This window comes from Armigeres subalbatus, chromosome 3 (assembly GCF_024139115.2).
Source record: "Armigeres subalbatus isolate Guangzhou_Male chromosome 3, GZ_Asu_2, whole genome shotgun sequence".
In the NCBI taxonomy this organism is placed as follows: Eukaryota; Metazoa; Arthropoda; class Insecta; order Diptera; family Culicidae; genus Armigeres; species Armigeres subalbatus.
In genome coordinates, this window is record NC_085141.1 from 110,456,642 (window position 1) to 110,479,024 (window position 22,383).

General features: G+C 39.5%; 1 protein-coding gene across 1 annotated transcript; it reads right to left on the bottom strand.

Moving 5' to 3' along the window:
- Positions 1–1,676: 1,676 nt before the first annotated feature.
- LOC134224462 (glycine N-methyltransferase) lies at positions 1,677–21,952 on the bottom strand. The gene is made up of 4 exons (XM_062703819.1): positions 21,679–21,952; positions 4,826–5,217; positions 2,116–2,372; positions 1,677–2,044 (listed from the first exon to the last, which is right to left on the bottom strand). The coding sequence occupies exons 2-4, from the start codon at positions 5,163–5,165 to the stop codon at positions 1,775–1,777; spliced, it is 867 nt and encodes a 288-aa protein (XP_062559803.1). The 5' UTR covers positions 5,166–5,217; positions 21,679–21,952; the 3' UTR covers positions 1,677–1,774.
- Between the last annotated feature and the right edge of the window lie 431 nt (positions 21,953–22,383).

Here is a 22,383-nt window from a genome sequence, read left to right on the forward strand (position 1 = left end):
AAAGGCACAAAAGCCTCTTCCACGGCACGGCGATCAATTTCGATAATATCGATATCGTCCGCAAATCCCAGGAGCATATGCGATTTTGTGATAATGGTACCGCTTCTTTGCACACCAGCTCTTCTAATCGCTCCCTCGGGCGGTAGATTGAACAGTAGATTCGAGAGTGCATCACCCTGCGTTAATCCATCTAAGGTAACAAATGACGTCGATATTTCATCCGCAACCCTTACACTTGATTTCGATCCGTCCATTGTTATACGAATCAGCCGTATCAGTTTCGCCGGAAAACCATGTTCAAGCATAATTTGCCATAATTCATTCCGTTTCACTGAATCGTACGCTGCCTTGAAATCAATAAACAGATGATGAGTCTGCAAGTTGTACTCCCGGAATTTATCAAGGATTTGTCTCAGGGTAAACATTTGATCCGTCGTTGATCGGTTCTCACGAAAACCTGCTTGGTATTCACCGACGAAGGACACTTAAATCGGTCTCAATTTTTTGAACAGAATACGGGACATATTTTTGTACGCCGAATTAAGGAGGGTGATTCCTCGATAATTGGCACACTCCAGTCTGTGCCCTTTTCTAAATAGAGGGCAAATGAGGCCGTCCAACCAGCTGGCAGGCATTTCCTCGTCTTCCCATATTTTCGACATAATATGGTGCAGAACTTCATAAAGCTGCTCACTGCCGTGTTTCAGAAGTTCAGCCGTTTTTCAGCTCTTTAACAGCTTTTTTAACCTCATCTAGTGTAGGTGATTCCACAGCTTGTCCATTGTCGCTAATACTTATTCTGTTCACCGATGCAACGTCACTTCCTCCATTCAACAAAGTCTCGAAGTGTTGCTATATAAAAACTATTCAAATTTAGAGGATTTTTTTTTGCGATGTTATCATCAGAAAGTTTTTTGAAATCAAATTTTGAGTTGGTTTATCTGCCCATGTAGATCCAGAAATAGATGATTCGCTTTTGGTGACCTTTAAGAAGAATATTGAAGTTTCTGAAGATTTCTTAGCAAACCGATCAGACTACCTCCAAGTTTGTTGATATGATGAAACGCACACTCCAAGTACGCAACGATTTGTTTACATTGGCAATGTGACAGACTCGATAAGATTAGTTGCCGTCTCGTCGTGCAATCAGCTGTCGTACTTTTTGCCGCCACAACAGAACTTAATCTTCGGATAATGAGTTCAAGTGCAGTTCTCACTAAAGCGGTTGACTTTGCATAAGGCCACGCCACGAGGGGTAGACTCGCCTGCCACGGACGTTTAGCGCCTTTAGACGCCTTCCAACCATAACTTGGCGTTTAATTGAACTGCAATCGCGTGGCACAACTAAACAAGTCTTGGTATGTAACCAGTTTGCTGGTTTTCCACAGATTGGAGTTTAAGGCAGGTTATGGGAAATGCTCGAATGCTGCAATGATGCATTGATTGCAGTTAAGGTTGAAATGGTGCTATTAGATTAGTTTATGCGGAGGATTACTCGAATACATTCTCATGTTTGTCTTAAATCTCCGTAGTAAATATTAGAGAACGATAAATAGAATGATCGAAACTAGTTGTGTGGTACATAAATCAAGGAGGTGAAATATTAGCTAACATAGCTGTTTGAAAAGTCTATCTTTTCCAAGAATGTTCTAAGTGCTGGAAGATAAAATACGCAATTAAATAATCATTGTCAGCATTTATTACTGTTAATTATCGGATATATTCGAGACATGATACATCCGCAGATCAGTTCATATGAGCGGACGTCGTTTGTCTATTTGCTTTTTTGCACTACGTGAATGTAGAACGCGGGATTAGCCTCCTTGTCAATGGATTTGAAGTCGCCGTATATTTCGTAGGCGGCAGGGCCCTTGAAAATGGTTCTCAGGGTTTCCTCGAATACGTTCAGGTTGTGAGGATAGTAAGAAAGACGGAATTCACTGGTGTCTCCCTTGCCAGTGCTGATGATGTAATCCATCGTCACGAGGGTGGGTTTGCTGGCGACGTATAGAACCGATGTTTTGATGTCTGCCGTGTGGCTACTCTGTAGGACAAAATTAAAAGATGCGCGTTTAGTGTCGACGGTGAGTTATGTACATTAGTAATTTGACTTACGTTGTAATAAATACTCTTGGCTGGAGTTGCTCCCGTGCCCATGATATCGTCGTAATTTCTGTGATCGATCAGCAGTAAACCGCCGGGTTTGACGCACTTTTCAAAGTTGCTGATAGCTTGAATGTGCTCGCGCTGATCACCATAATTGTCCAGCAGATGGGCAAAGGAATTGCCGAGGCACATCACAGCGTCAAAACCGTCACCGATCAGGTGCTCGATGTCGTCGTACAGCGTCAGCCAATTGGCCTCCTCAATTACTACAAGTGGATAAGTCGTACGTTTTAATCAGGGTCTCGATATATGTTATAAAGCAAATTGATTTACATGATGTGAAAAATGTATGGTTCGTGAGAAAAGCTGAATAAAACAGTAATTTACGAATGAAAAGTTGAACCGGCAAAACTCGGAATGGAACAAATAACATTGTAAACAATAATTAGGAAACTATGCTTTGATTGTCAGATTGTTTTCAGTTTTGATGTCTTACGCAATTAGAATGAGCAGTGGTTCTAAGGACAATATAATCCATTATAAATTTGTTCAATGTTAAGAAATTTAGAAAGTCCCCTGTGTGGCAGAGACACAGTATTTATCGTTTACTATATAAAACAAATTTTCAATTGCTTCGAAACCATCGAAGTAGGCCCAATGCGAACCGCAACTGACAGTCACATTTTTAGCAAACAAAGCATTCGATAGCCGCATGTAGTGAATATATGGCATATTACGGTGTCCAAAGTAGCTCCCGCTTGCCTACAGTCAGAATAAACTCCACATCTTCTATTTCCTGTTTAAAATGTAATTGAGAGTATGAAAGGTAAATAGAACTGCAGTGTAAAATAAATTAATTATGCGATTTTTAAAACACTTTAAACTTTTTGAAGAAATCCAAAAGGTATTAAAGCTTCGCTTCTGAAACTGATCGTACTTATTAGAATCAAATAATGATTTGCTTAATAGATTGCATGTCAACCCCATATCTCAATTTCAAATGAACTCACAAATTGTTGTTTACATTCAGGTCGCCATTCACCGTGGGTGCACCATTCACCGTGGGGTTCAAAGCAATTTTGATTATGTATAAAAACATATTGAAAAATACTTTATTTCTTTATCAGCACCATTAAAGAAGTTCAAAAGAATCTTCTCCGAGTAATTACTGTGAAATATAACTGTTCCAACAGCTGTTTTGATGTTAGAGTTTGTTATCATCCTGCGGCTGTCTGGTTCCACCTTTGTTTTCAGCCATCAAGTATAATCTACGCTCGTTCAACATCAGTGGAAAAAGTAAATGTTTTATTGTTCTTTACCTCTTAATGCCCATGCAATTGAAGTGTCAGGTTTGTATTTTGATTTTAAATTAAGCCGAAAATGTCGGTCACACTAATAGAGGTAATAAACTATAGAGGACGCTTGTCGCTGTCGTCACTGGCGAAACATCTTTTGCTGGCGAGGATAGGGCACTAAATGTCAACGAAGGAAAAATCAGTACGTTTTGACAGATAGGTACCCAATATGTTTGGGGACGATAACAAAGGGAACCGCAGCGACAATCGTCCTCTATAGTTTATTACCTCTATTGTCACACTTCATTCTCCACCAAATAAAAATACACGGCGAATTTATTCCCCTAGAAAATAACTGTGTCCATTCATCGGCCATCAAGTACCTACTATGAATGATACCGCCATAATTTTGTACAGGTTGAGCAGAAGCAATGGTTTTACGGGGATGACTTGTCATAAGACGAGTTTAAACAATCCCATTGAATTCCACCACTTAATTGTATCCTGACAGATACGTATTTCGACCTCAACAGTAAGGCCGTCTTCAGTGTCTCGTACTTGACTCGACTCGACTGAAGACGGCCTTACTGTTGAGGTCGAAATACGTATCTGTCAGGATACAATTAAGTGGTGGAATTCAATGGGATTGTTTAAACTCGTCTTATGACAGGTGAAAACATTCCACTAAAAAGCTCAAAATAATTTTCTTATCGGTGATGACTTGTTGGTCATAAGAGTTATGTGACGCTAATGAGCATTGAATTCTGCATCTGCAATATAATAATTGTTTTGATTTTTATCTACAATTATTGTTTTGATTGATTATGTCCTTTCTGTGTTACACTAAAACACATAAACTTCACATGTTTATGCTTAACTAAATGAAAAACGCGAATAACATTTTAAAATCAATATTTTAATTAATATTTTTATTAATTTAAATGAAAAATTCTTATGCACGGTGAATGGGTACCTTCCCACACGGTGAATGGTGCCCTAACACGGCGAAAGGATACCCTAATATATCACTGAAAAATTATCTACATCCATCTATCTTGCCAAAAACCGATAGTTTCTGATTTCCATTCGAATTAAAACAATTATTTAAGGTTCGTGAAGGTGTTCAAGAGTATAATTTTCAATTGAAGTTATTTGGAGAGCTCTAAGATTTGCTAAATTGCCTAAAATGCACGGTGAATGGCGACTTGACGGTACAAACGATAGTATCAATTACTGAGCTAATGCATACTATTCAAAACATGATGGACGAATTGATTTATGATTCATGATGATTGGTCTGCGCACTGTTTGATCAAAGCTCACATGCACATGCTTCCCCACGTTTCCCATAATGAGGGTGCTTCCAGATGATTGACATCGCTTCTTGTGCCCCCACATACGACGGCACACGCTACGCAACTTACTCCACTTGTCGAATGTGGCTTCCTTGCGACGATTCCAGCGTTCCTTCAGCGCATACTTCAGCATCTTGTCGGAGGCATCGATGGACACCACCTCGAAGCCCTCCTCCAGCAGCATGATCGAGTCCACGCCGGTTCCGCAGGCCACGTCCAGAATGCGTTTGCATCCGTTGTCTCGCAGCTTCTCCACCAAAAAGTTGCGATAGTTCTCCGTGCGGGACTTTTTGTCGCCGATGAAGATCTCCCAGACCTTGGCCGCCTTACCGTCGGCGTACTGATCGCGGACACCCTCCGCCGAGATGCCATTCGAGCGCGATTGGAACACGGTGTCTGCTTGGGACATTTTGGTATGTGTGGCTTATTGAATGGTGCGTGCGGCTGGCTTCTGTGTGAACCTGTACGAGCGCGTTCGAGAGATAGAAATAAGAAGCGGTTAAAAGTGTACTGCACCAACGCAACGGTAGATAGCTGGGGCAGGTTCAAGTGTAAATTGGACACTAGTTATGCATGTGATTATCTCGGCTGCAAAAGTTTCACGGGGTAATGGTCGAGACAAGTACCTATACATGTTTTCTTGACAGACTTATGAATGTCGGTTAACCTCGTTACCAGTGACGGTCAAGTTTAAGGCAATTTGTAATAGCGTCTGGCTCTGCGAGTTTATTCTGTTTGCCAGTGCATAATTGCTGATCGAGCTTGAAATATTTAGTATGAATGAAGCAATTAAGTTTTATGAGATGTACATTCTTTTTTTGCCGAGATCACGATGTTTACAGTTTATTTTCCATAGTGCATTGCCAAGCAGCAAAAAACAAGTTTTCTTGTGAAACTAAGTTGTTGAAACTCAATTCATAAACGTATTTTTTGTCAAAATTCAATTTTGAATTTTTTTGAATCACGGCTGCCAAATTCGCCGATTTTAGATTTTTTTCTGCATTTCGTCGAAGGTCGTATTCTAAAATCGTATGACTAGAAAAGCTGAATCGCAATTATAAATATGAAAGATTGATTCAGTTTCGAACAGAACAGATAAATAGGGTAAAAATAGCGGTCACTGTATTGATCAGACAAAAAAAATGATGTATTTGTATTTCTCATCGATTTCCACAGTTGAACCGCGCACTTTTATGTGAATTTGAGTGTTGCAGTAATTAGAATAAGCATTAGAATACGTGTGCATTGTTATGAGCTCGTGAAAATAAACTTCATATCTTGTTCTGAAAAGTCATAAGGAATTGCCTCATCCGTAGCAATTATTGGCAACAAACTTGCACCTAAGTATGCAATCATGCGTTGAAACAATAACGACGACTGATTATCATTCTTTTTCAGGTATCTTCCGCATTATTTTCCTCTCATTAGAAAGGTTGTTACCGGAATAATACTGCATGTGATTAATTCAATCTTTCTCATGCACGTGTTGCTTTCGTTCGTGTTTTAAATTTAATAGCTTCGGAGATTTTTGTTTCGATAATTAATTAGTATAACGGGACTCGTAGAAGCTTAATGAAAAATCATTGGAAATGTGCTAATGTGAGAGAAGAAATTTATAAAAGGTAAAATACGGCTTTGGCGACTATTTTGATCTTCGCGAAATCCCAGAAAGGTGCACCAACTTTACATTAATAAGGTTCAAAGACACAGTTGAAAGTATTGGAACGTTGATGGTTCTATTCCCGCCGTAGGCTCCAGAAAACTTTACTGCGCGCATTACATCGCTTCGTCTCAACATGTTTTCATACGGAGGAGTTTTAGTGGTTTAGGTCATTGGTTCTCGGGCCTTCAAATTGAATTATACGCAGTCGAAAATAACGGCTGTAGCTCTATATTTTTACATTTGAGTATGGTTGTTGGACAATATTTGAAGAATATTATTGTTTTAGACCATCTGCTTTCGTATTTATAATGTAAGGACGACAAATTTCAAATAATAGTTTGTGGAAAGCCTGAAGCCAAGTTACCATTTTTGCATTCGCGTATCACAAAGCTAACCACGCCTATCGAATTAAAAAAAAATCAGAAGGGTTATGTACAAGACACAACCGCCCAACGTAAACTACGTAAGGCAGTTTTGTTCATTAAGGATTGTAGTGCCATCATGCATGAATATTTTTAGAAAATTCATTTGATTACTTATGTCACTGGTTTCGAACAAAACTAGCATATCTTAAGATATGAAAATTGTTTATACGACGACAATTGTTTAAAAAATTTACTATGAAAACCCAAATTTATTCCTCAGTGGTAATGATGCCTTCCTTGGATCCGAATTGCCTACATTTGGGTTTTGAAGCATTTGATGAAATATTTCAATAGAAGAAGCCCTAGGGGAGCATCCTCTTTTCCGTTTACAACATTTGTTATTCAGAAACATTCCAATCATAGGCATATCTTGTTTTTATTGCATCACTAGAAATCATAAAATGTCAATCATGTACCAAAATCCAATTAATTTGGTTGGGATGCGCGCGAGTAGTAAACGTTGCGGACGGGAAAAAAAGGTGTGTGTGTTATTACAATCTAACTCTCACTGTCTGGCAGTGGCACCAGTGTTGGTAAAATCTCATCGGTGATTCAAACCATGCGTGAGTCAAATCCCATCAGAATCATGGCCCAGAGATTTGCTCATGATTCGAATCGCAATTTGCATCATTGCATGATATTTACGTGTTCTTCATTGTTGAATGCATTGAATTAACTTTTTTTTCGTCTAAAACAATGGCTAATAATTGCATATATAAACAAAACATACGCCTCGATTGCGTTTTGACGCTTTTTAGAACGAAATCATTTTCCGGTGAGTGAGCGAAGCGATACGATTCTGGCCGAGAAACTCAAGCGCGATGCTCCCCTTACAGAATTGCAGGCGAGTTAGCTCGTGCATGAAACCTCGATGATTCAGATTTGAGTATGATTCTACCAACACTGGATGTCACTATGGAAAATTCCTGCAACCATTTTATTAATATCATTGCAAGACTTTTGAATCAGGGAGCAAGAAGGTGATAGCTCAATTGTAACACATATAACCCGTTTCAAGAACGTATGCGCTCCGAAGCTTTTGTCGTGTTCAATAAGTACCGCATGTTTGCCCCCACGTATTATAAAAATATCTTAAGTGCATTCACACTTCCTGAATCAAAGTTAAATCCTTCTGATTCAGGCGCGCATTTGATTCGACATAATATTATTAGGCCGATATAATTTTTTTTTTTAATATGTCCCCTCCCCCCCCCCCCTTCGGATTGTTTTGCTCAAAAATAACAATTTGAGGGGCAACAAAAAAAAATTCCGGTGAATTTTGAGAACTTTCAAAACATTCTTTAACAAATCCGAGAAGTTTTTTTTATTTTTTTTTCCATTTTAATATTTATTTTTTACTAGCAGACCCGATGAACTTTGTTTCGCCTAAAATTGATTTATTCTCTGATTAGTTCTCGAGTTATGCAGAAATTTTCGGTTCATTTGTATGGGAGCCCCCCTTTCCAGAAGGGGGAGGCGTTGCAAACCACCACAGAAACATATCTTCCCTTCCAAAACCTCCACACGCCAGATTTGTTTCCATTTGCTTGATCTCGAGTTATGATGAAATTGGTGTTTCATTTGTATAGGAGCCAAGTTTCAAAGAGGAGAGGGGTCTCGAACCATCTTAAGAACCTTCCCAGGCCCCAAAAACCTCCGCATTAAAATTTTCACGCCGCTCGATTCAGTAGAAGAAGATAAAGATTACCCCCTCCCCCTTGACTTTGCGGAGACCAGTAGACCTTGACCTTGCGTAGACCATAATTTTGTTCTGTCAAACACACATGAATAGAAATATGCATATACAGTGCCGCCGTTGTTTTGATGCGGTGAGTGCAAAATGAGTTACCTTGATTGATCCATTGATCGTCTCATGCCTGCACAAACATGTCCCTATCTGCATCACTTTTTATACACCATGCACTACATTACGCATTTTTGTTACATTTGTTTCGACCGCGGTCACTGGTCCGGCTCCATTGTTCTACCTTTTGTGCGAAACATCGCACAAAAAGCAGAGTCCAAAAGCCAACCGCACTGAACGGCGACGGCCGAAACGAGACTCTTGCGGACAAGAAAAGAGGGTGCTGCCAAAATGATCCGATACCCTATTTTAACGTTCATGACCTAAAGTTTCAATGTAATTGACAAATTGGTAGAGAATTTCCGAGTCGATTGATATATAAATCTGAAAAATCCATCGCAAGATAGAGGCGCTATTAAAGTTCAAAATCTTACATGATTTCGTGACGGTCTCGAATTTGGAAATTTTCATTTGTCACCCTCTATCCGAATCTTCCCCTTAGACGTAGTTTACGTCAAAAAATCTTAGCAGACTGGGAATCCAAATCCAACATTTATTATAGCGACTTGTAGCCGCGTATATAAGCACTAGACCAATTAAGATATGTAACATTCAAACCTTTAAAAGAGTACATCGTCCCCCAATGCGTCCAGAATAAGGAATAAGGTTATTCCACATGAAGTTGATTTGTAGGTCTGTAGCCAAGAAGTTCTTGGATGACCTAACATTGAAGACGCTAATGCGGGTAAAAATGGCACAGATAAAAGCAAACAAATCTGCTAAAGGTATAATACCTATTTAATTATTGCCTGATAGGATGCCTTGGTGTGGCAGATGCAAATCCACTGCATATTGTGACTTTTGTGATAGCCAATCATGGGCGCGAAATACGAAATTCGGCGGCGTGGAGCCAACCGGCGTATAACGGGCCGCCGACACCATGGCCGGCGTCGGCGTCCGTCAATAAGTGTTGGCGGCGGCGCACAGGTCTAGGCACAACAGACACCAAATAGCCCCAGAAATACTCGCACGGAGAAGCGAGTCAGGGAATCGCCCGGAGAACGGGAAGTTTCGAAAAAGCAGCGGAACATACAGGATTGTGCCAGCGTTCTGAAGGAACGCGTTAAGGACGGTGTTTGACACACTGGAAAGTCAGCGAAAAAAAAAGGAAAAAACAGAAGGGCGCTGTTGAAAAGAAGAAGGAACTGAAGAAGAAAGAAAACGTCGGACTTTTTGGGAGAGGGTCAGGGGTGACGCCTACGGAAGGTGAGAGAGGACCCTGAGTTCAAGGACTTGGAAGAGGAATTGGGAAGGACTAGGCATTACCAAAAAGGGGAGTTGCTGTTCGACCTGAAGAAGGATCCCACGATCAAGAGCTCGGCCTTCTGGGAGATCGATACCAATTCGACGAGCAGTGAAGCAAACGTAAGACCCAAGAGAAAGTAGTCGAGTGCACAGACCTTGACGGGATTAAGCCGAAAGACGAACTGAGGGATGCACTGACCTCGCAATGTATGCTGGGTAAGGTTCAGATGGTGATCCGGCTGAGGAAAGCGTACGGTGGTACACAAGTAGCAGCGATACGATTACCGGCAGTTGATGCCAACAAAATGGTGGTTGTGGCTAATTCCGCGGGTTACCAAAGAGATGAAGCGATGCTTCAAATGCATGGCGTTTGGTCATCAGGCGCGAAACGGCAAAAGTCCGCACAAATTCGGTCTACAGGGTGTCTGCAAATTATCCGTACAACAAGACAGGTTTTTAAATATTTTTTGGAATAAATTAAAGATCCAGCATGCATTGCATGTTATTATAATAGGACTACATAAATCAAGCTGAATTTGTTCACATTAAAATGTATCCTGAGTTGTACGCCTTCGATCGTGTTGGAAAAAAATCACGATGGCCGCACGTTTCTATACAGATACTTTTCACACATTTTTAACGATTGTGACATGATTTCAAATGTCACGATAATATGTTCGGTGTTTTGATGGCTGTTGATTTCAAGATGAACCATACCGAATGGTAAATTCAATCCAAATCGGGTGAGTAGGAAGGCAATTCCTTTTTGTTCGGAAAACCGAAAAAAAGCATTCACAAAGACTTAATTTTTTTTTATACATGAAATGACGCTCAGTGTTCTCAGAATATACATCTGTTACAGCCTGCTGAGTTGTTATGCCCATATAGCTACCGATTCAGTCCACTATTGTCTGTTTTTGCTTTGTAGAAGCAAACTATCAAAATCTGTACGGATAACTTGCAGACACCCTGTAGAGCTCAAGAGCTATCCAAGGGAGTCCAAATTATTAAGTAGCATAGTATAAATAGTATATGTTACAGTGACCGGCATAATAAAAAGCCACCTCGCCGTTTTTCATACAAAATGGTCAACTTTGGAGATCTAGATCTCGATTGCGTGTGAACCAATTTTGCTGAAAATTTGACCAGAGCTCAGATATAATTTGAATTTTACCACACCTGAGTTTCGATTCGACCATATTGATTCATAGGGTAAAAAAATATTGCGGTAATACCAAAATGATTTTTTTGGCAAAAATTTATTTTTTAAATTTCTATAGGCTGATGGCTTATTCAGCAAAAACGCGTATTTTTGCAATACAAAAGAGTTTGCGGAATATAATTGTACACTAAGAGTTGTAGTTTTCAAGATATTATAAAATCAATTTTTTTACCAAGAAAATCGTTTTGGTATTAGCGCGATAACTTTTTACCCTATGAATCAATATGTTCGAAATTTAGGTGTAAAATTCAAGTTATATCTGAGCTCTGGTCAAATTTTCAGCAAAATCGGTTCACACGCAATCGAGATCTAGATCTCCAAAGTTGACCATTTTGTATGAAAAACGGCAAGTGGGCTTTTTATTATGCAGGTCACAGTAAGTAGTATATCATGAATTTTGAATAATTTATATTGAAACATTTCCAGTAATTCAACGAGCACTAAGGCCGTTACAAATATTTATTTAACATTTTGTCCTACTGGACTCCGAAAGGCCAAGAGGGAGTTAATAAAAAACAAATATTAAAATGAAAAAAATCAAAAAACTCCTCGGATTTGCCGAAGAATGTTTTGAAAATCCTCAAAATTATCCGAATTTTATTTTGTTGCCCCCTCAAAATATTATTTTCTTGCAAAAAAATCCGAAGGGGAGGGAGACAAAATAGTTTTTAAATATTTGTATCGGCATAATATATAAAAAAATCCGTTTATTACCTTTGCAATAACAAGTATGATCGTCGCCAAATGTAGGGGAGTATATAGATGCGTCAATATGCGTCATTCTTGAAGTGCCATTTTTCTTACGAGCCTACCTTGTTGTTTGTATACCGTGGCCGTGTATACACCACGGGTTCCGTAAGTAAGTAAATTCACGGTGCGCCGGTAGACCGTTATTATAAAATAAAAATGTCCATTAAAACCAAATACAGGGCCTGATTCCTGTGGTAATTCTGCACCTCTGGACCAATTTTAAAAAAAAAAATCCCTAGGAGGAATCTCGAGAAACCTTGATTTGAACTTTTTTTTAAGAAATTTCAGAAGAATCCATATAAGAATCCAAAAATATCAACAAAAACCCTAAATAATCCACTTAGACATAGACATCACTTCTATTTTTCTTGTACCTGCCGGGTTGGAAGTAACCACCATCTTTGCAGGGTTGCTTTCCGGCATTCTTGAAATATGCCCTGCCCATTGTAGCCTTCCAGCTTTAGCAACCTTCTGGGTACTGGGCTCGCGCAGAGCTGGGTGAGCTCGTGGTTCATCCTTCGCCGCCACAAACCATTCTCTTGCACAGCGCCAAAGATGGTCCTAAACACGCGTTGCCGTTATTAAAACTATAAATATTTACAACTGACTTATCTTACCAAATTGGCTTAGGTATGTTTTGTATGGCCAACTTGCTCGAGTTTAGTATAAGTGTTGCTTTCCATGTTTAATAGAATGAAAGGTAAAAATTAATTTTAATTTAGTGTTTATGTTCACAATGGGCAGCAGGGACTATGTCCAAGAGCTTAACGATCCTTCCCCAGGCCATCTGCGAGTTGTGGGGCTTGCCTAGGATGTGGTGGGGTTTGACAGTGGGCCCTGTTAAACCTCTATAAAAAGCTGCATGTATCCGCAAGTAGGCCCCACTAAAGCGACTGTGTGTCGCAAAAAGCGCATAAGCTCGAGTCCTGGTGTTAGGTGGGACGCTAAACAGCCCTGACACGACGGCCCTCCGACGAGACAGGAGGTTTGCGCAGGCCCAATAAGCCGCCTAGAAAACCAATCATTACGAACAATATAAGAGATAATGCGACTCGATATAATCGGCAAAGACCTAGGCGACGAATACAGGATCACGATTGGAAGCTTGGAACATGGAATTGCAAGTCGCTAGGTTTCGCAGGTTGCGACAGGATGATCTACGATGAATTACATCCACGCAACTTCGACGTCGTGGCGCTGCAGAAGATTTGCTGGACAGGACAGAAAGTGTGGAAAAGCAGGCATCGAGCGGCTACCTTCTACCAAAGCTGTGGCACCACCAAAGAGCTGGGAACCGGCTTCATAGTGCTGGGTAAGATGCGCCAACGCGTGATTGGGTGGCAGCCAATCAACGCAAGGATGTGCAAGCTGAGGATTAAAGGCCGTTTCTTCAACTATAGCATTATCAACATGCACTGCCCACACGAAGGGAGACCCTACGACGAGAAAGAAGCGTTCTACGCACAGCTGGAACAGACATACGATGGATGTCCACTGCGGGACGTCAAAACCGTCATCGGTGACATGAACGCACAGGTAGGAAGGGAGGAAATGTATAGACCGGTCATCGGACCGGATAGTCTGCACACCGTATCGAATGACAACGGCCAACGATGCATAAACTTCGCAGCCTCCCGCGGAATGGTAGTCCGAAGCACCTTCTTTCCCAGCAAAAATATCCACAAGGCCACATGGAGATCACCTAATCAAGGAACGGAAAACCAAATCGACCACGTTCTAATCGATGGTAAATTCTTCTCCGACATCACGAACGTCCGCACTTACCGCAGTGCGAATATTGAATCCGACCACTACCTGGTTGCAGTATGCCTGCGCTCAAAACTCTCGACGGTGTACAACACGCTGGAAGTGGCACTTCCAACGGAAGAGCAGCTAGGCGCAGCGTCTCTTGAAGATGGCTGGAGAGATATTCGATCCGCCATTGGTAGCACCGCAACCGCTGCACTTGGCACGGTGCCCCCGGATCAGAGAAACGACTGGTATGACGGTGAATGTGAGCAGTTAGTGGAAGAGAAGAATGCAGCATGGGCGAGATTGCTGCAACACCGCACGAGGGCGAACGAGGCACGATATAAACAGGCGCGGAACAGGCAAAACTCGATTTTCCGGAGGAAAAAGCGCCAGCAGGAAGATCGAGACCGTGAACAAACGGAGCAACTGTACCGCGCTAATAACACACGAAAGTTCTATGAGAAGTTAAAACATTCACGTAAGGGCCACGTGCCACAGCCTGATATGTGTAAGGACATAAACGGGAACCTTCTTACAAACGAGCGCACAATGGGGAAATCCGATTTCAAAGGTGGAAAAAATTGATAACTTTCTTCACGAACAACCTACAGAAGAGATCAAGAGCTTATTCGAAAGGGAATTTTGCAAAGAATTCAGTGAGTGCTATTTCCTGGACGTGGAATGCTTCTGTATGTAGTTATTAAGCTCGTTTTGCCCCAATGCCCCATATATTGCGAGTTTCCAAACTATTTGTCATTTTATCTTTAGGACATTGTTCTAAAATTGTGTTTATCTCTTCACTGTGGATCCACAGAAGGGCACTAAATATATTTTGTCGGTAAAAGTTGGTTGTTTAAGGGATTTTGGGATCAAATAAGCATCAAAGTGCATTTTATGTGTAATTTCCATGTATTCTGTAAAACATAGTAATATTTACAGATAAGTGTTGATATTATTGTCTCAAAGTGTTGAACAGATATTGACAAATGTTTGCCGAACAAAAGTTAATGAAATAAATCGTTCCACAAATGTTTTATTTGGTTATTTATTGAGTAAAAAACGATTTTTAAAAACTTTTGAATAGCACCGATGCCAAACATTTCCAAACCATACCCGATAGCACAACTAGACAAGAATAGTCATATGTTATGAGTCCTGATGTGATCATAGATAGGAGGTGATGGGAGATACTCTTTTTTCTTACCTTTTTGCCCAAATTCCCCTATAAAATAATATAGCTCAATGATTCTGAGCAAGGAAATGATGTAGTAATGTTTATTTAATTGATATTTTCCAATGATATAATGAAAGTAACAAATAATCATATAATTCATTAAAAATATTGAATTATGGGGGATTTAAGGGTCATACAGCTAATTGAATGTCATTTTTATTCAAAATAGGTTAACATTTTTCACGGACGACGCACATAGAAGATTAAGGGCTTATTCGAAAGCAAATTTTCCAAGAAATTCAGTGAGTGATGTTTTATAGACATGAGACACTTCTGTATGTAGTTATTAAGCTTGTTTTGCCCCAATGTCCCATACATCACAGTTTATCATATTTTTCGTGCTTTTATCTTCCAAGTATTGTACTAAAGATGTGTTCTCCTCTTCATTATAGATCCATAGAAAAGCACTATACATGCTTTGTTGGTAAAAGTTGGAAATTTAAGGGATTTTGGGGTCAAATAAGTATTAAATTGCACTTTACGTGAATTTTTCATGTATTCTGTAAAAATTAATAAAAATATTATTATTCTCCCAAAATGTTCTACAGACATTGATAAATGTTTGCGAAACAATAACTAATGAAGTAAATCATTTCGCAAGTGTTTTGTTTTGTGATTTATTGGGTAAAACCCGATTTTTTAAATGCTTCTGAAAAGTGCCGATGCCAATCATTCCCAAACCATACCCGTTTGCACAACTAGATAAGAGTAAATATATTAGTCGAAAAGACAGACCAATTTTCTGGCTACGCCACTGCGAAGTGATAATAGATAGGAGTAGATATGAAATATTCTTTTCTCATGACGTTTCACCCAAATTCCCCTTATGAAATAATATAGCTCAATGATTCTGGGTTAAGAAATGATGGATTAACATTGATTCAATTATAATTTGTCAATGATACTATAAAAATAACAAATATTCGTAAATTGCATTGAAAAAAAAATTCCAAAGGTTCAGGGCTCAGAACCAAATTTTTTAAATACATAATTAATTAATTTCTTCACTTATTTGTCCCAAAATGCCTTGAAAATCCATTTTTAATGTAATATATGGATACCTATTTGTTTTTTATGGTAACAATTTCTGTTAAAAAAAATATGACAATAATATCAACTATTATCTGTAAATATCTGAATAATCAATAGGGTGTAGATTTCGCCAAAATTGACCATATGTAGAGCTACATCAATCCTTACAAGTTCTAAAATCACCGTATATTAACCCTAAATGATCATTCGACGTAATATAGTGCAAATGATTTCTTGGGTATTATTATTTTTCACAGAATACATGAAAAATTCACATGCACTTTAATGATTATTTGACCCCAAAATCCCTTAAATTTCCAACAAAATATGTATAGCGCTATGTATGGATCTACAATGAAGAGGAAAACAGAATTTCAGTGTAATTTTTGAAAGATCAAAGCACCAAAATATGAAAAATTTTGATGTATGGGACATTGGGGCAAAACCAGCTCAATAACTACATACAGAAGTGTCTCATGTCTATAAAACATCACTCACTGAATTTCTTGGAAAATTCGCTTTCGAATAAGCCCTTAACCTTATCTGTGAGTCGCTCGTGAGAAAAGTTATCCTATTTTGTATAAAAAGTTACATTAAATGAGCTGTATGACCCCTAAATCCCCTATAATTCAATATTTTTAATGAATTATATGATTATTTGTTATTTTCATTATATCATTGGAAAATATCAATTAAATTAACATTACTACATCATTTCCTTGCTCAGAATCATTGAGCTATATTATTTTATAGGGGAATTTGGGCAAAAAGGTAAGAAAAAAGAGTATCTCCCATCACCTCCTATCTATGATCACATCAAGACTCATAACATATGACTATTCTTGTCTAGTTGTGCTATCGGGTATGGTTTGGAAATGTTTGGCATCGGTGCTATTCAAAAGTTTTTAAAAATCGTTTTTTACTCAATAAATAACCAAATAAAACATTTGTGAAACGATTTATTTCATTAATTTTTGTTCGGCAAACTTTTTTCAATATCTGTTCAACACTTTGAGACAATAATATCAACACTTATCTGTAAATATTACTATTTTTTACAGAATACATGAAAATTGCACATAAAATGCACTGTGATGCTTATTTGACCCCAAAGTCCCTTAAATTTCCAACTGTCACCAACAAAATATATTTAGTGCCCTTCTGTGGATCAACAGTGAAGAGATAAACACAATTTTAGAACAATGTCCTAAAGATAAAATGACAAATAGTTTGGAAACTCGCGATATATGGGGCATTAGGGCAAAACGACCTCAATAACTACATACAGAAGCATTCCACGTCCAGGAAATAGCACTCACTGAATTCTTTGCAAAATTCCCTTTCGAATAAGCTCTTGATCTCTTCTGTAAGTCATTCGTGAAGAAAGTTATCAATTTTTTCCACCTTTGAAATCGGATTTCCCCATTGTGGAGCGTGAGGTGATCCAAAGGTGGCGGCAGCACCACGAAGAACACCTGAATGGCGATGTGGCAGACGAAGATGGCGGTATGGTGATGGACCTGGAAGAACGCGCACAGGACATAATTTTACCGACTCCGGATCTCCAGGAAATCAAGGGGGAGATTGGCCGGCTGAAGAACAACAAAGCCCCTGGGATTGACCAACTACCAGGAGAGCTATTTAAACACGGTGGTGAGGCACTGGCTAGAGCGCTGCACTGGGTCATTACCAAGATTTGGGAGAAGGAAGTATTGCCGCAGGAATGGATGGAAGGTGTTGTGCGTCCTATCTACAAAAAGGGCGATAAGCTGGACTGTAGCAGCTACCGCGCAATCACATTGCTGAACGCCGCCTACAAGGTACTCTCCCAAATTTTATGCCGTCGACTAGCACCAATTGCAAGGAAGTTTGTGGGGCAGTACCAGGCGGGTTTTATGGGCGAACGCTCCACCACGGACCAGGTGTTCGCCATTAGCCAAGTACTACAGAAATACCGCGAATATAACGTGCCCACACATCATCTATTCATCGACTTCAAAGTCGCATATGATACAATCGATCAGGACCAGCTATGGCAGCTAATGCACGAACACGGATTTCCGGATAAATTGACACGGTTGATCAAAGCGACGATGGATCGGGTGATGTGCGTAGTTCGAGTATCAGGAGCATTCTCGAGTCCCTTCGAAACTCGCAGAGGGTTACGGCAAGGTGATGGTCTTTCGCGTCTGCTATTCAACATCGCTTTGGAATGGGTAATACGAAGAGCAGGGAACAACACGAGTGGTACGATTTTCACGAGGTCCATCCAGTTATTTGGTTTCGCCGACGACATAGATATTATGGCACGTAACTTTGAGAGGATGGAGGAAGCCTACATCAGACTGAAGAGGGAAGCTAAGCAGATCGGACTAGTCATCAACACGTCGAAGACGAAGTACATGATAGGAAGACGCTCGAGAGAAGATAATGTGAGCCACCCACCGTGAGTTTGCATCGGTGTTGACGAAATCGAGGTGGTAGAAGAATTTGTGTACTTGGGCTCACTGGTGACAGCCGAAAATGATACCAGCAGAGAAATTTGAAAATACAACGCGCCCATTAGAGTGGTAGTTCTCTACGGCACGAGACCTGGACGATGTTCGTGGAGGACCAACGCGAATTGGGAGTTTCCGAAAGGAAAGTGCTGCGTACCATCTATGGTGAGGTGCAGATGGTGGATGGTACGTGGAGGTGGCGAATGAACCACGAGTTGCATCAGCTGTTGGGAGAACCATCCATCGTTAACACCGCGAAAATCGGACGGCCGGGCACGTAGCCAGAATGTCGGACAGTAACCCGGTGAAAATGGTTCTCGACAACGATCCGACACAAGAAGGCGAGGTGCGCAGTGGGCAAGTTGAATCGATCAGGTGAAAGATGACTTGCGGACCCTCCGTAGACTGCGTGGTTGGCAACGTGTAGCCATGGACCGAGCCGAATGGAACAGACTCTTATATACCACACAGGCCACTTCGGCCTTAGTCTGAATTAATGAAATGAATGGATATAGGTAGTCGGCGACGCACAGAAGAGTTCCTAGAACAAATTCGTGGACAAAACCCAAAATTTTTTTTTTCAACATTTATACATTCTTATATTTTTTTAGATACTTAAAAATATTCTGCATACTATGGCTATTTCAGAAATAGCATAGCATAACATAGGTGATTGTTCAAATCGTGTGTGGCTATACAATGCTGTATATTGTCGCAATTTGGTACTTGGAATTAGTTCCTATTCCTATACAGAAGCAGTTGTATACCTGGCCACGTTCTTACAATCACGTAAGGAACGAAAGGAATGTTAGTTCAACATCTACTAGTGAAGATGCAGGGAACCCATACTACCTTCATAGATGTCTCGGGAAGGAAAATTTGTGTTAGTGGATAAGGTGAATAATAGGGAGCTCTATTCGACAATATAGAGCGTTTGTCAATAACAGTATATGCTGAAAAAATATTAAAATATATTCATCAATTTACTTACGAACCGTCCAAAGGAGGACAAAGTAACCTGGATTTTACAAATGTTTCGCATTATATACAAAACACGTTCAACCGCACACTTATTCACTGAACATTAATATCAGAACCAAAAACTCGGATTTTACGAATGTTCTAAATCCTACCTGAAACACGTCCGATCACGCACCAATTGTTTACTCACTCGGCCGCGCGAACTATCTGCTTACTGAGCAGAAACACGACAAAACAGGCACTGACGGCCGCGCAATGCAGAACACATTATTTCGGCAAATCGCGCGATCGTTCTGCTGTCCGAAACAAGAGCCAACACGCACTGAACTAATTAACTTTATTACCGGCCGCGCAATGCAAAACACAAAATTTCGTCAAATCGCGCGATCGTTCTGCCGTCCGAAACAAAAGACAACTCGCACTGAACCGATTAACTTTATTACCGGCCGCGCAATCTACTATGGCTTTTTCAGAAATGACCCAAAATTTTATTAAAAAAATATAATTAGGGCTCAAAAATGAGGTATTGGATTGGATTGGATTTTTTATTATGAATTAAAAAAAAATCAATTTTGTTTAGAGTGGGCCATACTTTTTTGAAAGTACTAAATGATGACCTTACTATTCCGAACAATTTTGTGAAACAACATGTATCCTAGACCATTGTGCACTGCTAGATGAATGCAAAGAGCATAAAAACAAAAAACAACATTTTGCACTATTGAATGCATTTACAGATTTACAATTCAATGATTTAATTCCAAGTATCCAAAAGTTCTTCCAATAGTACTCTCTTTGCTATATCAAACGTACTTTCAAAGCAACTTTTGATTCCTTGGGAAATGTCTGATAGGTAAACTAGGCTTTTCTACCATCTTTATTTATTGAGATAGGCAAAAAAATCATCTTTCTTATTTTATTATCATGCCTAAGATCAAAACATTACATTTGGTTAACCAACATACGGCAGTGTTGAAAGGAAGGCCTTCGCGATCTTCATCTATTTCTTTGCAGAGATCTTTGAACAGACGTGTGTTGAGAGATTTGATGTTTTCACGATTCTGAAAACAGTTCTTTTTGCAATTGTTGCGGTAGGTCTTACAAACAAGGGCATATCGGATAATCATGCAATAAACACCCTTGGCATTTACTCTTCTCTGAAATCCTGATTTTGAAACAAGCATTGCTGATGCACCATAACTACAAACTACTCAAACTTTTTTCCACTGCAAGTCACAAAATTCAAAAATCTTTTTATCATAGTCATGATGTCGTCGCTTTTGGTTATAGTAAACCACAAAAAGGGATAATTCTTTGCAAATGTCTCACGGCCCCCTTGGTAGGGTATCCTGGTAGGGTGCCTTTGGAAAATGTTGATGTAATGTCCATCATTTATTAGGCGACCAAGAGAATACACTATTCCGGAGACGAGCCAGCCTCGGGCTGGAAGTCTCCTTAATAAAGACACAAAAAAAAGAATACACTATTTGAACACTTACCCAAGCTCATTCAGCAAAATTTAGTCATGTAACTACTATTCTGATGTTGGTTTTCCATTATAGCACCTAAACTCGAATTTTGTTTTAACAGTCATGATGTCGGAAGTAAGCACGGAAGTCAGAAATCAATGTAGTGCTAGCAATATATTGGTATGGAAAAGTAGGCCGTTTCATCACTCAAACACGAACTGTAAACTAGGTAATATTTATTACCATAAGTAGCAGAATTTTTTTTTTAATTCTTAACTTTTTAGGAATGACTCACAGAAGAGATCAAGGGCTTATCAAAAAATTCTAATAAATTCAGTAAGTGCTGCCTTATGAATGTGTGATAAGCGTATGTTGGGCTCGTTTTGCCCTAATGTCCCATATAACACAATTTAATGTATTTTTCGTCATTTTATATATATTTTGTTCCTTGGGTTATTTCAGTACAATAATCCATTTTCCAATCAATACGCACAAACCTACACAAAGATTTAAAAGGATTCTTCAATATTTACTTACTTGAACTGTATCAAAATGTGGCCAAATTTATATTTTGATCAAAATGTGGCCAAATTTAGATTTTGATGTCAGCGGTAAGAACATTGAATTATCATAACCCAGAGCAAGATAGATGCAGTTAATTGAAACCGGTATATCACTTAGATTCCTTATTTATTGTGATTTGTGTCACCACCAACGCGAAGCTTTTGCATCCACTGTATTCTGATGATTTTTTAAGCAAATGTAGGTAAATAAAATCACAACTTACCTTTTCTTTAAAATTCAGCTAGTCCTACCCGGGAGGGAAAACTACCGTTCCTTTGAAAACTCGATCGTCAACTGCTGCGTGGTTCCTAAAATTTCGACTAATTTTGCACTAGTTAATCGTTCGATGCTGATTACGTGTATTATTGTTCACTTCGCGGCTATTGCCTTCGGTGTATTGCCGTCTTCAGTAGCCAAATTGTGCCGTTTTGTACTATCAGTTTTACCGTGGATGGGTGCTGCGCTATACCGTGGATCCCGATGATGCGGTGCCTTTCGTCTCGTTACCCATGGCATCAGCCTTTGGGAAACGGATTAGCGCAATTCAGTAATTGCAAAATAACGATGATAAAGCTATTTCCCATCATTGGCTGTGATGAGCGATTGGAACCCTTTCGGAAGATAGGGCTGAGCTTCTCTTTGAATCCTCATCCTTATCAGTTGAATTTATTGGCAATAAGGGTATGCGATACATTCTCAAAGAAATACGAAGTAGTAATTTCGACATACCGAAATCCTCTTAGACAGGATCGAGAATCAAACTTGCATCTCCGGGTTGGTAATTCTGGGTTTTGCTCGCAAGGCTAACTGGAGACCTACTTTCCCAAATTAACAGGTTTGGCCGTCAAAAATGGTTTTAACATACACATACAACAAAATATTTCCTAATGATTCATCTAAAACTTTTCCTTCAATGTCGCACAGCCTC